Source organism: Lepidochelys kempii, chromosome 27 (genome assembly GCF_965140285.1).
Source record: "Lepidochelys kempii isolate rLepKem1 chromosome 27, rLepKem1.hap1, whole genome shotgun sequence".
In the NCBI taxonomy this organism is placed as follows: domain Eukaryota; kingdom Metazoa; phylum Chordata; order Testudines; family Cheloniidae; genus Lepidochelys; species Lepidochelys kempii.
Genome location: NC_136406.1, coordinates 9,876,799 through 9,891,219, shown reverse-complemented (window position 1 = coordinate 9,891,219; position 14,421 = coordinate 9,876,799). Strand labels below are relative to the sequence as shown.

At 49.2% G+C, this 14,421-nt stretch overlaps 1 protein-coding gene across 2 annotated transcripts in view; it reads right to left on the bottom strand.

Annotated features, from left to right (window-relative positions):
* Positions 1-9,380: 9,380 nt before the first annotated feature.
* Positions 9,381-14,421, bottom strand: part of MAP3K3 (mitogen-activated protein kinase kinase kinase 3) — a 53,097-nt gene continuing 48,056 nt past the window's right edge. For both annotated transcript variants that reach the window (XM_073326161.2, XM_073326162.2), the window contains one exon: positions 9,381-14,310. In XM_073326161.2, coding sequence (XP_073182262.1) covers positions 14,082-14,310 — 229 coding nt within the window. In that variant the 3' untranslated portion in view covers positions 9,381-14,081. The remainder of the gene's footprint in view (positions 14,311-14,421) is intronic.

The window sequence follows — 14,421 nt, the reverse complement described above, 5'->3', positions numbered from 1 at the left end:
GCCAGCCCTAGCAGGGGCCAGAGTGCCCCATCCAGCAGGCTCCGTTGCACCCCCATTCCTTGGGCTAGGGCCATGCCACACCCAGCCCGCTCTGCCTCAGGGGCCAGAACCTCCCCAAAGCGCCTTCGGTTGGGTTCAACTCTCCACAGAGCTGGGGCAGCTGCAGTATTCTGCTCTGCAGCTGGATGGCCCCGGAGGTCAGTATTGGCAGGAGGAAGGGAACACAGAACGGGAAAAGCAAATGAGTTGGCCAGAAGCAGGCCTATCCTTGTCATCCACAGCTCTCTGAGCCACAAGAAAGGTGTTTCTCTCGCCTCTCCCTGGAGGGCCCTTTGTGATCACTGTGCCCCCGCCCATGGAACTAGAAGATGATAGTGTAACTGTCAGGCTAGTGGGGGAATGTATGTCATTGTGCTTTAGTGGATGGAATTGGTGCAGTTGAGCTGTGTGTCATAGGTCCTATACTGCCACAGGAGAGTCCCCTTTAGCCCAAGGGGTCATTGACTGCAGCTGGAAATGAAGGCGTACAGCATCTCACAGGACTGGGCTCTGAGTCACGTATAGGAAAGTTGTTTCTTGCCCCTTCTCCACCCCTTTAGTGAGCCCCTTCTTCCCCGTACAACAGGCATGAGAAATTCGACACCAGCTTCTGGGATGGTGCTGCCCAGGGTTTGTGGTATGGGCACACGCTGACCACCCCAGCCTGGGCACAGAACGCCAATCCGGGGAGGGGGAGAGGGGTGGGATGCTGGCATGCAGGTTGGCAGGGTGCCCCTTAGCCACTAACCACTTGGTGCAGATGCACCCCCTGGCCCATGACTGAGAAAACATGGTGGCACTGAGGGGTTGCAGGGTCCATCTTCCCCAGCCCATGAGGCACCTCACAGACAGCTCTTGTTGCCGTGATTAGGATGCTAAGCTGGAGCGTAGGAGGCCCCAGTTCCATTCCCTCTGCCACACCCTGTGTGGGTCACCTTGGTCTTATCGCTGCTGGATCTCAGCGGCCCAGCTGTAAGATCGGGCTGGTAACCCTGCCCTGCCTCAAAGGGGGGTAATAGAGCTAAGGAAGCGGAGGTGTACGGATACCACAGCGAGAGAGGGTCAGAGCCGTACCACAGGTAGCTTCACCTTTAGCCCACCTCATGAGAGACGTGCAAATCGAACTCAGCGCTCCCGAAGTCTCCAGCAGGGTCAGTCCCTGGCCAGTTGCCTTTCTGACTTTGCAGGCTCGTGGGAATGCAGCTGACTCCCAGGAGCGTTCGGGGGCTGACTAAAGTCTTATTTGCGGTGACTTGCAGAGGTGATGGCAGACGAATCACAGCTTCTGGGCTGCCGCTGAGCTACAAAAGGCCCGTTCTGTATGGGAGCTACGCTTTTCTCCTAATTACCTCAGTGTGCTGGGAAGGCGTGGGATGCAGCTGTAAAATATACAAATGGGGGACAACTTCTTGCCAGTGGAAATTAACCCTCAGAGGTCAAGGCTACATGAATCATGTGGCAGTAATGCAGAGATTCAACAGGGAGACAGTGTGGCTCGGGTACGGCCCTGAAAGACCTGTGGCATGGCCCCGCTGGCCCAGGTCAGCTGGCCTTGATGTTCGGGCCAGGGCCCTGAAACTCTGGGAGGAGGGTCTCAGAGCCCAGGCTCCAGCCCAAATGTCTATATTGTAATTTTTAGCCCTGCAGCCAGAGCCTCGCAAGCCTGAACCAATTCACCCTGGCTCAGACTCCGTAGGGTGGGTTTTTTATTGTAATATAGCTGAGCACTGGCCTGAGATAAAACCCAGGGTCTCTTCCTGCATCTGCCACCGATTTGCTGGGTGACTTGGGGTAAATCATGTCCCAGCTCAGCGCTGTTCTTACCTCCCACCCTTTTCAGGCTGGTCTGTTTAGATTGTAAACTCTCCAGGCCGGGGCCTCTCTCTCGCTCTGTGGTTGAGAGCCCCGAGTCAAGTGGGGTCATGGGCTCGTCTGGAACAGATACATGCTACCAGAACCCAACTGCAAATAAACGCTGCCAAAGCTGGGTGGACGAAAGGTTCGTCTCTCATGGAACGTCTGCGTCTAGAAGAAAAATTTTAAAAATGCCCCAGGTGCCCGTGACCCCATTTCAGATGAATAAATAGGGGCGGAGGGAGAGGGGGGAGGTTTTAAACGTGTTTTTCACTTTCCATGGAGCTCATTTACCTTTTCTCGGTTTGGATGATGAAAGCAGACGAGATAGTTTCACAAGCCTGTTTCACATCCTCCCATTTGGCACACACAGGGCACTGCTGGTGGGGTTTCTCAACACAGCGAAGGAGGATTTGAGAGAGAGCGAGCGAGCGCGTGTGCACATTTGTTACCATTCTGAAAAACTCCTAGTCATTTTAGATTTTGTAACAGCTCCAGGGGCGGGGCAGGGCAGGGAAGGAAGAAAGCATTGCAGAAATTGGGGCCTAAGTTGACCCCCCCCCCCAAAAAAAAGAAAAGAATAATAATCAAGAACAGGGATAAAAAGGCTGAGCCCTCGTTCTTAACCACGGCAGTAAACCCCGCTCTCCCTTCATCCTGCCCGCAGTGCGGCGTCTGTCCACTCCCGTTCAGTGTGGGCAGGGAACTCCCATGGGGCACCGGGGGATGAGCAGCGCATGCACATGTCCGGGTGAGAAATAGGAGATCGGACCTACCCCGGCCCTGCTTCCACGAGCACGAGATCCTCAGCTTGTGGTTGGGGTGGGCGCAGCATCCAGCGATCAGCCCCAGACACCAGGACGGACGAAGAGGACAGCTACATGCTGAGTAGAAGCCTTATGCAGAGGAAGAGTTTGAAACCCCCACAGGCCCTGCTGCCCCTCAGGGGCACCGCCTGGGCTGGTGAGGGGAAAACCAAGGCCTTGGGGGTGGGAAGGGGGTAACTTCTGCCCCCCTGCTTGCATCATCTCCCCCACTGCATTTGTAACCTGGGGAGATGCAGAAACAGACTTTCCTTTAGAGGATCAGCAAGAACCAGGGAGCGAGGGATCAGTGGGGCCAGCCCTAAACCTGCCAACATCACCCATCACACCTCAGGATACATCAGGAGGGAATTTTTAAAACAGAGACTTAAAACGATGGTTCCCATTGGCCCAGAGCCAGAATTCGGGCCCCTGCAGGATTGCGTGCACACGGAGGAGAAGACAGCGGTAGGAGTCAGCTCTGGTCTCCCTGTAAATGGGTTTGCGTACGTGGTGTTGTAAATGAAGGCTCGTTTCGCTGAGCAGAGCAGAAACAGAAAGCAGGCCCTTTCCTGGCTCAGAAATCCCCACCTCTGCTACTCCAGCTACCTATGGGCTGGACTCGCCCTCCTCCCCTGGCACACTGGGCCTGCGCCCCAGATCCTAGCCCCTCCCTTGGCCAGCAGGGAAACCCCTCAGTGCCCCTGGCCCAGGAGACCTGCCCTGCGCCCCAGGGGCACGGCTCAGCTGTTTTTACTACCTCCAGGGGATCGATTGCTCCTTCTGCTGAGCCTGAAAGAGGGGCTAGGCCCACCCCATGGTGTCCAGCAATTCAAAAGGCAGAAGGGCCCCTTGTGATGATCGGTGCTGACGTCCTCAAGCACAGGCCCTAGGGTTGCCCTGCATTTCTTCCTGGGCAGCGCATGTAGGAAACACCCCCAGGATGATTTAAACATCTCTAGTGATGGAGAATCCACCCCTCACCCTGGTACATTGTTCCAATGGGTACAGATCCTCACTTTCAAACATTTGCACCTTATTCCTAGTCTGAATTTGTCGAGCTTCAACTTCCAGCCATTGCAGCTTGTTCGACCTTTGGCTGCTCCATGGAAGAACCCTCTGATTTAATTTCAGTACTCTCTATCGGAACTGATAGACAAGGGTCAAGTCACCTCTTAACCTGCTCTTTACTAGGCTAAATCGATTGAGCTCCTAGAGTCTAATCACTCGAAGGCAGGTTTTCCAATCCTTTAATCATTCTCTTGGCTCTTCTCTGAACCCTCTCCAATTTCTCAACCTCCTTCTTGACTTAGGGACCCCAGAACAACCTCCCTGCTCCTACTAGGTAGCTTGAATGAGGTCTGTGAAGGTCTTTAGATCCAAGGCCACCCTCTCTCTCTCATTGTCACCTTGCAACACAGTTACAAAGTGGGGCAGTGGTTAATTTGCCCTCTGATTGTGGAGATGTTAGGTCACCCTTGGGTCACATTTTCAAGTTCTTTTCTTCATGAGGACTAGAAACTTAGTTTATTCTACATTAAATGAAAGGCGACTCCAGGAGCAGGGGCTTTAAAAGAAGCCCTGACTATTACGAGACTTGTGATAATGTTTAGACAGGCCCAGACACAGTTGGCCCCAGTGAGAGCAGGCTCAGACCTCTCATCTGTTATCCCGCCGCTCTGCTCCTCCGGCTAACGGAGCACAAGGAGGCCTGGCCTCCGTCCCTGGCTCCCCCACTGGCACCTCCTTTGGGCTAGTCCCTCAGTCTGTAAAATGGGGACTACACTAATACAGGTGGCCCTATAGCGGGAGTCTTCTCCATGGCCAGATGTGGAAGATACGGCCTAGGCTCCTGCAGGCTTGTAACATAGCGCTAGCTGGCTGCTTAGAATTGGTGCCGGCCAAAGCCTGGAAGCAAAGAGTGTGGTTAGGATTTTGTGGGTCCCCAAATTTGGCCAACGTGTAAATGGCCAAGATCTACCATGAAAAGTGATCCTGCCTCTCAGGAGGGCAGCAGCTTGGCAGGGATTATTGCTGAAGGCTGCAACGCCTAAGCTGGGCTTTTCATTTTAAACTCCATGGCTGAGCTGGAAGCCAGCCAGCATATCCAGGAAGCACAGGAAAAGTGAGTTTTGTGCTCCCCTGGTGGATCTGCAGCCACTCTGCACTAAGGGGAGTCCCACTGCTGGGCTGGGAGAGAAACGCTCATTTCAGATCCACAGCGAGGAAAGCCACTGGCAGTATTTGCCGAGTAGAACAAGAGCTGGGGGAAGAGAAAGGCGGACCTGGCTCCTGACTCAAGGTACTTGCAGAGAGTCCAGACCCCAATAGTGCTGCAAAGGTTACTTCAAGGGGAGCATCTGGAGCCAAATTCCAGCCCAACAGTGAAGGGGGGTGCAAGGGCACATACAGGAATGTCCCCAATGCAGCAGTGACGTATGCTACATTTCTGCACAGCCCCCAGTATAGAGGCTTGCCAGGGTGAAAGATGAGGAGCCAGGACACCATGAGCTCCAGCGTTTGGGGCTCCAGAGCAGTAGAGATGGAGCTTGCGTATGGCTGCTGTATGAGCAGCCCTGGGGCTGCTCTATCTTACACCTGGGGCTGTTGCAGCACCTAAAGTGGCCCAGAATCTGAGAGGCAGAAAAGGTGACATAACACGACCTTGGCCTCCACTGCTCCTGGGCTGCGCCTTCTGTGTCTGTCGTGGGATCCAACTGCGAGCAACACACTAACCCTTTCATGGCAGCTCATTACATGCACAGGGTCTTTCTGTTGCAACTCCGCACAAGCCTCAAGCTTCCCCTCCCCTTTCCATGCCTTGGTTTTTGCCCGGCAGAGGGACTTTGACAGATCCGAAGCCAAGCCAAGCCATGAGACACTCTGGATAGAAACAGGAAAGTGCTCCAGTTCTCAGCCATGTCAAGTTCAGAGGGAAAAAATAATAAGAATCTGCTGAATGTTTATACTGTCAAGAGCTAACCCTGAGTCATGACAAGAGCCAGGCCCCTGGTGAAGATCACAGCCGCATGAGGGAGAACAGCGGTGCAGCTGGCAACAGCGCACGCACAATTCAGTGACTGCCACGGTCACTTCATATATCTGTATCTTAAAAAAATATCTAGCAATAGCCAAGAAAGCAGCTTTGGCTGTGATGTTTTCAGGCAGTTGAGTAGATCACTAGCGATAAGATTGGTCTCTGTCCAAAGATGCAAAGCCCCACATTCAGCACATGCAAACAATGACTTCTCCTCTCGAGATTTTTCCTAGTAATGAAAATGTGGTGTATGTTTTATTTCAACTTCCTCTTCCATAGCAGATGTACTGCATGCGATCCTCCAGATCTTACAAAGAATTAATTTCATATCACGTAGTTGAAGGCTGTTATCAACCCCCCCCCCACACTCATCTCTTGGGCAGACTAAATAAGCCCGGTTCCCTCAGCCTCGCCTCGCACGTCACATGCCCCAGTCGCCTAATCATTTTCGTTGCCCTCCGCTGGACTCTCTCCAATTTCATTCCATAATGTATTTAATTTAAATGTATAATTCAAAATAACCAATTCTACATCTTATATTTAGGCTCACAATTTGTTTGACACCGGTGCTGTAACTACATCAGGCAACACCACAATTTACGTATAGTGGGTTCTTCTAATGTGTTATCAATAGGATCAAAAGTAGTGTCATAAACCTCAGCCACCCCTTTCCAGGGGGCCCATTGACTGTTCTGCCCTGGGGCCCGGAATTGCTGTCGATGGGCATGCATATATACACAAGCCCTATTAAAGCCAGAAAACAAGGGTTCCCAATTCAGGAGTTATTGTCCCACTAGAAACAATCATTAGGGTTCAGAGGAGCAGCCGTGTTAGTCTGTAGCCGCAAAAAGAACAGCAGGATTTGTGGCACCTTAGAGACTAACACATTTCTTTGCGCATTAGCTTTCGTGAGCTACAGTAGCACTTTAAAGATTTATAATATTTGCCTTAATCTCAGAGCAATTGAATGCTGTATTTAAAGGGAAAGTCACCTTAAAATCACCCACTTGCATAGTTGCATCACTGTTACTCGTACTATTTACCCATTACAAGAAACAAAAGGCAGAGAAGTTATTTCATGTATGAATCTATCAGCACGGTGTCCAGTCCCTTTCACTGTCCCCCCCCGTCAGTGATTTTCCCCTGTATCTTCACTTCCACACGTGGTAGTAGGAAAGGGGCAAATATTTAAGAAATAGGACAATGATGGTAAGGTCACCTACACTTTGGTAGAAGAATCAGATGACTCAGGGACCATAGTTGTGAAGTGTGCTCTAATACCTCAAAAAAGCTACCAGTAATGTTTACTGGACACCAAGTAGAATGAAGCTGCCAGTGTTATGGGAGGGACAGAAAGTGTCTATTGTTCAGACCTAAAATAAGATAAGAGGAAAGAGAAGAGGGTTCCTGATTTTAGTGACATCCCTAGAGGTTCCAGGTTCTTCATTCTGCAAGACCAGGAATTTAAGGATCAAAATTAGCCCCAGAACAGTATTTTGTCCAGAAGACCTGGAGGGGCTGACGAACACTCAGGAATGGGAAGTTCCCAGGGGACTAGCCCATGGTGGAGTGCTACAAAGATGTTATTTGGCCACATTGGAGACAGACACCCTACAATGAGACACACAACAGAGTTAGGAGATGTGGGGTGATTTCTCACACTGCATGAGAGCTCTGGCCTGGGACAGCCTGGAGAAAAGCAATCCTGGACGCATTTGGGTCCTGCTCAGGGAAGCCAAGGGGACTCAAGGGAAGAACCTGGCACCGTTGAAGTAACTAAGACAAGAGCAGAACATGACGAGCAGTTTGAAAAGGCACCAGAAAAAGCCAGTGACAATTTGAGCCGTGAGTTTCCCAGGGGATTAAGGGTTCTGTTTTCTCCTGGGGTACCGTAAATGAAAGTCAAGCCTGAAGACATTTAGACACATTGACAGCAGTGGGAACTGGCATCTAAATCCTGTAGGCAGCTTTAAAAGTCCCATTCCAATGGCTAGCAAGCTCCAACAAGACCGATGGATTCCTCCCTTTCGAGCCCAAAGCCCCTGTTGTACACACTCTCTAGTCTCCTTACTTGCTCCAAGTACAATGGGCTGGCTTCTCAGACTCTGTTTCCTGGAAGGACCAACTAGCAACCTTCAAGGAAAAGGTTTCAGAGTGCTAGCCCTGTTAGTCTGTATCTTGTCAACTGTTGGAAATGGGTGACATCCACCTTGATTGCATTGGCCTAGTTAGCAGTACAAAAGTAATTTTCCTCCTTTGATATTCACCCCTTCTTGTCAACTGTTGAGAATAGGCCACTTCCACCTTAATTGAATTGGCCTCATTAGCCCTGACCCCACACTTGGGAAGGCAACTCCCATCTTTTCATGTTCTCTAATATTTATACTGCTCACCGTATTTTTCACTCCATGCATCTGATGAAGTGGATTTTAGCCCACAAAAGCTTATGCCCAAATAAATTTGTGAGTCTCTAAGGTGCCACAAGGACTCCTCCTTGTTTTTGCTTCACTGGAAAGCAGGTCTGGAGATTGCCATTGTTGCTGGCTATTTAGGTCACGTGCACAGTGGGCAGCAGCATCTGACTTGAGGTGAGAACTGCCCTAGAAGCTCCACAGGCTTCTCTAGGTTACTTCCCCTGAGAGCTCCAGCTGGGACCAAACACAGCAGCCAATTAACCACCACAGGGTGCCATAAGCACATCACCCCAGGTCTCCGCATGGCCTCACCATGGATCAGAGTCCAGCTCAGTGCCTGTTCCGATATTCAGAGTCCTCCATGGGATTGACCTAAGCTCTCCAAGAGACCCCCTCTCCCTTCCCGACTATGACCTCCCCCCACAGCCATAACACTGTTAAATAGTGCAGGAGACAGCTCTCATAGGAGCCAGGCCTAGACTATGGAACTCCCTGTCACAGGGGATGGGAACATGGGGATCACCCCCTTCAGAGCTAAATGCAGAGCCTGTTGTCTGACTCTGCTTTCTCTCAATACACCTTTCAGTTAAAAGCCTGATAAACTAGTCAAGCTGTTCTCCTGCCAGCTGGAGAGGAAGGGAATGGTATTTCTATTTTCGATACTCGGACAGCACTCAAGATACCATTGTGATGGGGACCACAGAAGTACTTAGAGAGAGGTGCAGATACTCTTCTGTCCCATTCTGTCACCTCCCTTGGAGTTGCAGAAACAAGACGACAGGAAGGGCAGATGCTCACCACGCCTTGCAGTGGCAGGGATTTGGCCAGAGGAGACAGACCAACCAGGCTCCATTACTGGATCCTCGTTCAATGCTTCACAGTAAGGATCTCTCTCCCTCTATCCCCCAGGAGAGTCACTGGGGCAAAACACTTCCTCAGACCAAGCTTGGCCTTGTGGATGAAAGTACGTCAGCACGTGGAGCTGTTTGTAGTGTTGTTGTAGCCATGTTAGGCCTAAAATATGAGAGATACAAGGTGGCCGAGGCAATACCTTTCACTGGGACAAGCTCTGTTAATGCAAAGGACAAGCTGAGCTTCAAAGAGCTCTATGAAGCTCGACAGCTTGTCAATTCCATCAGCAGAAGTTGGTCCAGTAAGATATTATGTCACCCACCTTCTCGCTTCCGTTTATAAGAAACGCACATGAGCATTTACATCACCCGAGAAGCCAGCTTTCATATAAATGATAATTTTATTGTAAATAAATGATACATTGGCCTGGCTTTGCACTGCAAGCCCCCGGTCGGTATACATAATCAGATAAACTACTGATTCAAGGTCTTCTGCACAATCCAGGTTAAGACAGTAATATCTCCCTGCTACCCATATGTTGTGTCAAACACGTGGTTACAGACTCCAGAATCCTCTAAACTGCTTCCCAGGCACGTCTCCCTCCCAGCTGGGAAATTCAGACCCATTCAGTGAGATCAGCGCCTAATGGTGCTTGGGATAGACACAGGAGCCTCTGGGAGTTGGTGCCCAAATCCCACTGGGCATTTAGCTCCCTTAGGCCTCTGAAAAAAAACCCAGTCAATTCCCAATTGCAGGGACAGGGCCTGGGTGCTGTACACAGGTTTCAGTTCACATTCAGCCACTTAACTGCCCACAGCAGCTGCAGTGATTAGGCACCAATCACTGGGCATTCGTCCTATCTGCTGTATGGTGCTGGACACCTGGCCTTTGCATACCAGGAAGGAGTTACACAGTGGGGATATACATTTCCTGAGGCATCAACAATTATACAGGCCCTGCTGGCACCTCAGAAATAATGTGCGTCACCAAAGCAGGCACCAATTCCCCTATGGATCAGTTTGTTTTGCTTATTACCAGCAAAATAAAAGGGAACTGCTTTTGTGATCTGCAGCTTCACTGAATCCCTTTGGAATATTTTGTGTCATGCACAGAAGCCAAATTGCTGAAATTTACAGTGACTGGGAGAGAAATCAGATCTACTGGAGAGCAAGTGGATAACCTAGAATGCACAGAATCGTCACACCAAGACCAAAATGCCAATTTTTTGTTTCCTCAGAAGCTCAATGGGTATTAAATCCCCTCCACGCTTGGTTTGTTTCAATGCTAGTTGATTGCATGGAACATGCAGGTGAGGCATTCAGCAATCTCCTTTCTAATGGGGATTTTGCAGATATTTCACCTTAATGATTTGAGGTCTTAACTGTCCCAGGAGCAATGGTTTACTACAGGATTATCCTTCAGCGATTCTAATTCTCTTCATTACTGCAGGACCTTTCACTTGAGGATCCTAGAGCTCATAACAAGCATTGAGTCTCCCTCCCTTCCTGGGAGGAGCAGCTGAAGATGTAAAATGAGATTTGGGATAGTCATAACTGCTTAATTTTAGGCAGACAAACCCCCTCAAATGGGCTCCACTGTGACAGCTCTGGCAATGCCAAGAGGCCTTAAAAGAGTGGATATAAATGCAATTGATGCCCACTCTAAGGCCCCTTTATGCTGACCAGGCTTAGTGTAAATGAGAGTCAGTCCTCAAGGTTGCTCCCCTTGGGACAGATTGAGGATCTGAGGTTTCAGTTTGCATGAATGGGGGTGAGTGCTTGACAGGCCCAGTGAGGAACCAAAGGCGGCATTTTGGGTTGGCAGTACTCGTTATAAACCATCAGCAAATTCTCTGCAAAACCAGCTGCTTTTTTTCCCCCTTTTTAAATTCATAAAGGTGTCAAATTTATTTCCCCCTGTAACAGTCGAGTCGATATATATAAAAATCACCAAATATGATCTTTTACGATATAAATAAAAGTATGAGGCATCAATGTTTACATGATGTAAAAAGAGCTAAAAAAGAGCGATATAAACTACATTCATAAAAGTGCATCTCCAAACATACAAGTAATGCTTTGGCTTGTGCCGAACGGGCGGCATTGGGTCAGGTACTGGAATACAAGAAGTCCAAGCTGGCTTACCATGTTCTCAAAGACCGAAGTCCTCTGTCACTGTTCAATTGCAATTTACTCTTCCATTAATAAAAACTGGAATACAAGTGTATACGCAGAGTAGGCACATTTCAGTGTGGGGGGGAGTTCCAGAGCTCTAGATAGGGTCAGAAGCTCTGGCAGGGTAAAGGACTTGGCACGTCAGTCCAGATGCTGTTTGCTCTGCTCCAGAACAGCGTTCCAGGGACACGTATGAGGTAAAAGCCACAACAGATCCTGAGGATTTAGTTGCTTTGAAACGTTAAACAAGTTACACCATTTCCTCAGCCCCCTATTCTATTCTCCCAAAGAGTGATGTGCTGGATAATGAGTAAAGACCACCGAAGCAGGCCTTAGTCAGTTCTGTGAGGACAAGCTGGGTAAAGAGGGGCCAAGGCAGACAGGAATGCTGCATTGGTCCTCACAGCTGCTGTACACCTGCATGTTAAATTCTGAAGCAGGAAAAGGCTCTGATCTTTGGTACATTTCAAAAGGTAAGAGAGCTGGCTGCGAGTGATAAAACCACAGGCTTGAATAATACTGACATTTGCACAATGGAAGGACTACTCAGTCCTACTTCTATTGAGGACATGAGTCCAATTTTTCATTGCCCTGCGCCTTATGTGGTCATTTGCACCAGTGCAAAGCATGTGTAAAATGGTCCCAAAGCAGAGTAGAGTGGAAGTGTTATACCCCCACCCTCCCCCCCACTTTGCACTGGTGCAAGTGATGACAATGCATACGGCAACTAAGAGTGAGGCAGTATGTTTTTAAAAGGGACACTGTCTGGAAAAGTTTGGCTCAAAATCCAGGCTTTTGTAAGGTCAACAGACGTATTTCCATATGAATTAAATAATTTCTGGAAAGACACTTGCAACCCAAACACTGCATCCTTGTGTTAGTGGCTGAGAGCCTGAAAGTGAAACTGACTAGAAACTGATCATAATCACTAGCCTGCTTTCATTGCTTATACATGTCTCTCAGTTGCGTCCATGAAAGACACTTTAGATGACGCCTTTTCAGTTTTATTAACCAGAGGTGTTATTTACTCCTAGGTGAGGAGCCTGTTTAATAAAAACATGACAACCTGCCACAAGTGTGCCTTTAAATGAGGTCTTATTGCCTTCAGTCCTCTATGTCACTAAGACCAGGACTACTAGTGTACCAATCAAAATGCAGCATTTGAGACTAGCAAGCCACCAGTGGCAGAGATATCAGAAGCCTGGTTCATATCCATGGCAAGATACAATCGAGCAGGGGATCTCAAATTTCACTGCACCACAAGCCCCTTCTGACAACAAAAACTACTACACAACCCCAGGAGGGGGCGGGGGCTGAAGCTTGAGCCCACCCAAGCCCCACCACCCCTGGCGGCTGAAGCCAAAGGACTTCAGCCCTGGGTGGGGGCCCTATAACCTGAGCCCCAACACCCAGGGCTGAAGCTGAAGCCTGAGCCATGCTGCCCATGACTCTGGCTTGGGCTTCGGCCACAGGTGGTGGGGCTTGGGCCCCAGCAAGTAGAAAGCCAGCCTGGGTGACCCCATTAAAACAGGGTCCCGACCCATTTTGGGGTCCCGACCCACAGTTTGAGAACCACTGCAATAGAACAAAACAGTCTGTGTATGTTATGCCTCTCTCTTGGGGACCGATCCCATTTTTCCAATCAATTTCAGACAGGCATAACAAATGCTCTTTACCTTTGCCTCACTGACTGACATGTCTCAGTTACAAAAGCTTCTCTACCATGGTTTTTATTTGTTCCGGGTTTTTTTTTTTTTTTTTTTTTAAAAAGATGGTGGAAACCTGAAACGAACATTTCCGCATATACCGAAACATGCGGGGAAAGATCACCTTTGGTTTCACCCTAGAACGGCCAGTGAATTAGTGTCCAGCAAACTCCTCCCTATGCAAGAAAGGGCAACTCATTTTCTTCATGTAGCTTTGCCAGTCTGGCCTAATGCAAGTATTTAACCTTTCCCTGAAGTAAGTTCTCTGGTAGCACTGAAATCATCTTTGGTTTAAGGGATTGGTATAAATAGTTTAACCCTTGGAAAGACAGATGCAGCAGAAAGCTGTCCTGCGAACTCTCCCTTCCAGAAGAGTTTTGTTTGGAACAAGAAGTCTTAGGGAGGTACAGTGAGGACACCTTGTCCTGACGCTAGGATAACATTGGCCTTGAAAGTCAAGTATGGACTCCCTACCCTCGCTGGGAGAGCCCTTTAGCATAGGCCCTATAAAGCATGTGTTCTGCTGGAACTTCCTAATTATCCTGACATTTGGATAGCAAAACAACTCCCCCTCCCACCCCGAACCCCAGGGTTCATTATAAAATAATACTATTCACATATTTTCTGAATCAATATTTTCTGAACACCTTCAGATGCTGAATACTTAAGAAGAAAAATATATCATTATATATGGAGCGCATGCTCAATGACACATGGCTTTGCTGGATTCTTGTACTGTAGAAGCCTGGAAAGACCTAGCAGTCTGGAAAACAGAGCGATCCACACTGTAAAGCCCCCTGTGGAGAGCTGGTTTGGGTGGCTGTCGTATGTTTCTACTCTGACCATAGCTCCTCCAGTTCCCACTTTGGTCCAGATTTCTGTTGCCTATGTACATTCAACAAGAAGCTTCCTAGAGCCCTCTGCTTGTGCCTGCAGAAAACATGCAGCCAGCTGCCACCCCACAACAAGATAACAAGGACAAAATGCAGCTCTGTGTTGCACAGCCATTGGCAGAATGAGCATCAGTCCAGCAAAACATACCAGGACCAAGGCCACACCCCGGGTTCCTCAGCATCAGTTGCCAGAGGACTAGGACAGCTGAGACAGCATTTTGAAGACGCAGCTCCACAACGGTCACTTGCATGGTTTCACCAGACAGGGGCATTGAAAGCCCAGAGTGAACGGCTGGCATGGGAGGTAATTCAGTACAGGAGCTGTGCAAAGTGATGTCTGAGCAGCTCTTCGGCTGAAGGTCTCTGCCGGGCTTCCACAAAGATTCGCTTTAGAAAGTCCCGGCAATGTTCCGATATGTGAGAAGGGAGCTGGGGGTTGGTTGGCTGGGTGGCAATTTTGAAAATGGCTGCCATGGCTTCATATTCTGCCCAGGGTGGTTTCTCGGTCAGCATCTCAACGACAGTGCAGCCAAGACTCCTGGAGAAGCAGACAGGAAAAAAATATGAGACAGCTTCATACAATAATGCTTAGCATTTACATAGGAATTCCTAGCAGCAAGTGGTCAGGTACAGCTTTGCTCTGAAAAGG